Consider the following 2,314-nt stretch of genomic DNA (forward strand, 5'->3'; position numbering starts at 1 on the left):
AATTAGAAGAAGTAATTATTAATTTTTTTATTAATATCCTTTAAATTTATATAAATTAATAAAAAAAGTTTAAAAGCTCTTCTCTTTTATCTCATTAAGTTCTCCATATTAATCTGAAGTATATTTAATTAAAAAATATTATTTTTATTATTATTGATATTTTTAGTATATTTAATTTTCAATTTATTTAAATAAATAATTTTTATAAAAATAATTATCATCATTATTTATTGATTTTTGTTAAAACTAAAATTTTTTAGTTATTTTAACTTAATTTTCATTTCAATTTTTAATTAATTATTTATTATTCATTTTTTATTATTTGATATTTTTTCTTCATTTTTTTTATCAAAACTTACACTTATTAAGAGCTATTTATTTGTTTTACATTGTAATATTTTTAATTATAAAAGTTAATTTAAAACATTATAGTTCTTTTAATTTATTTGATTTCTTTTCCTTTTTCTTTTTATTATGATTTCTTATTTTTTCATTCTTTGTTAATTTTATTAATTATTAATTAATCTTATTATTTCATATTTTTTCTTCATTTTTTCTTCATTTTTTCCTCCTAATTAACTCTAGTGAAATACCTATTTAATTCATATCTTAATAAAATTATAAATAAAGCTAATTTTTAGAAAGAATAACATATCTTTTTTTTGAAAAAAATAAATTTTGAAAACCTAAGAAAGAAAAAAATTCATAAAAAATATTTAAAATATATATAAAACTTGCTTTTTGTAAATTTGCATGGTAACTTACTCTATTTAATGATATATTTTTTCTTCAATATTTAAAAAGTTATTAATATATTTGTGATGAAGGTACATCAGGCTTAAATTCTGCTTTAGTAAATTGCATTAATCTCTCAAATTTGACACTTGATCTTAAGTAAAAACAGTTTATTTGTTTTGGATTGTGATATTTTAAATTATAAAAACTAATTAAAAATAATAAAGCTCTTTTTTCTTTTTCTTTTTATTGTGATTGCTTTTTTTTGTTCTTTCTTTGTTAATTTAGCTCATCATTTTATTTTCAATTTTTGCTTTTATTATTTATTTCTTATTATTTCATATTTTTTTTTCATTTTTTCCTTCTAATTAACTATTTAATGATATATTCTTTCTTCAATATTTAAAAAGTGAAAATTAAATTGGTGATGAAGGCGCATCAGGCTTAGGTTCTGCTTTAGCAAATTGCATTAATCTCTCAAATTTGACACTTTAGCTTTAGTAAAAACAGTTTATTTGTTTTGGATTGTGATATTTTAAATTATAAAAATTAATTAATAACAATAATACTCTTTTTTTCTTTTTCTTTTTATTGTGATTGCTTTTTTTGTTCTTTGTTTGTTAATTTAGCTCATCATTTTATTTTCAACTTTAGCTTTTATTATTTATTTCTTATTATTTCATATTTTTTCTTCATTTTTTCCTTCTAATTAACTATTTAATGATATATTTTTTCTTCAATATTTAAAAAGTCGAAATTAAATTGGTGATGAAGGTGCATCAGGCTTAGGTTCTGCTTTAGCAAATTGCATTAATCTCTCAAATTTGACACTTTACCTTGGGTAAAAACAATTTATTTGTTTTGGATTGTGATATTTTAAATTATAAAAACTAATTAAAAACAATAAAGCTCTTTTTTCTTTTTCTTTTTATTGTGCTTGATTTTTTTTTTTGTTCTTTGTTTGTTAATTTAGCTCATCATTTTATTTTCAACTTTAGCTTTTATTATTTATTTCTTATTATTTCATATTTTTTCTTCATTTTTTCCTTCTAATTAACTATTTAATGATATATTCTTTCTTCAATATTTAAAAAGTTCTAATTAAATTGGTGATGAAGGTGCATCAGGCTTAGGTTCTGCTTTATCAAATTGCATTAATCTATCAAATTTGACATTTGACCTTTGGTAAAAACAGTTTATTTGTTTTGGATTGTGATATTTTAAATTATAAAAACTAATTAAAAACAATAAAGCTCTTTTTTCTTTTTCTTTTTATTGTGCTTGCTTTTTTTTTGTTCTTTCTTTGTTAATTTAGCTCATCATTTTATTTTCAACTTTTGCTTTTATTATTTATTTCTTATTATTTCATATTTTTTCTTCATTTTTTCCTTCTAATTAACTATTTAATGATATATTTTTTCTTCAATATTTAAAAAGTAGAAATTAAATTGGTGATGAAGGTGCATCAGGCTTAGGTTCTGCTTTAGCAAATTGCATTAATCTCTCAAATTTGACACTTGACCTTGAGTAAAAACAGTTTATTTGTTTTTGATTGTGATATTTTTAATTATAAAAACTA

General features: G+C 18.7%; 1 protein-coding gene across 1 annotated transcript; it reads left to right on the top strand. All coding sequences in view use genetic code 6, as the record gives it.

The window, feature by feature from the left end:
• Positions 1–1,145: 1,145 nt before the first annotated feature.
• TTHERM_002653331 (hypothetical protein) lies at positions 1,146–1,920 on the top strand (the record flags this gene model as incomplete). Its single annotated transcript, XM_012800478.1, has 3 exons — positions 1,146–1,235; positions 1,487–1,576; positions 1,831–1,920. Coding segments are annotated over 3 exons (270 nt in total), but the record flags the coding sequence as incomplete, so codon positions are not given.
• Positions 1,921–2,314: the final 394 nt, after the last annotated feature.

The sequence above is a fragment of the Tetrahymena thermophila genome (genome assembly GCF_000189635.1).
Source record: "Tetrahymena thermophila SB210 genomic scaffold scf_8254183, whole genome shotgun sequence".
Taxonomy (NCBI): domain Eukaryota; phylum Ciliophora; class Oligohymenophorea; order Hymenostomatida; family Tetrahymenidae; genus Tetrahymena; species Tetrahymena thermophila.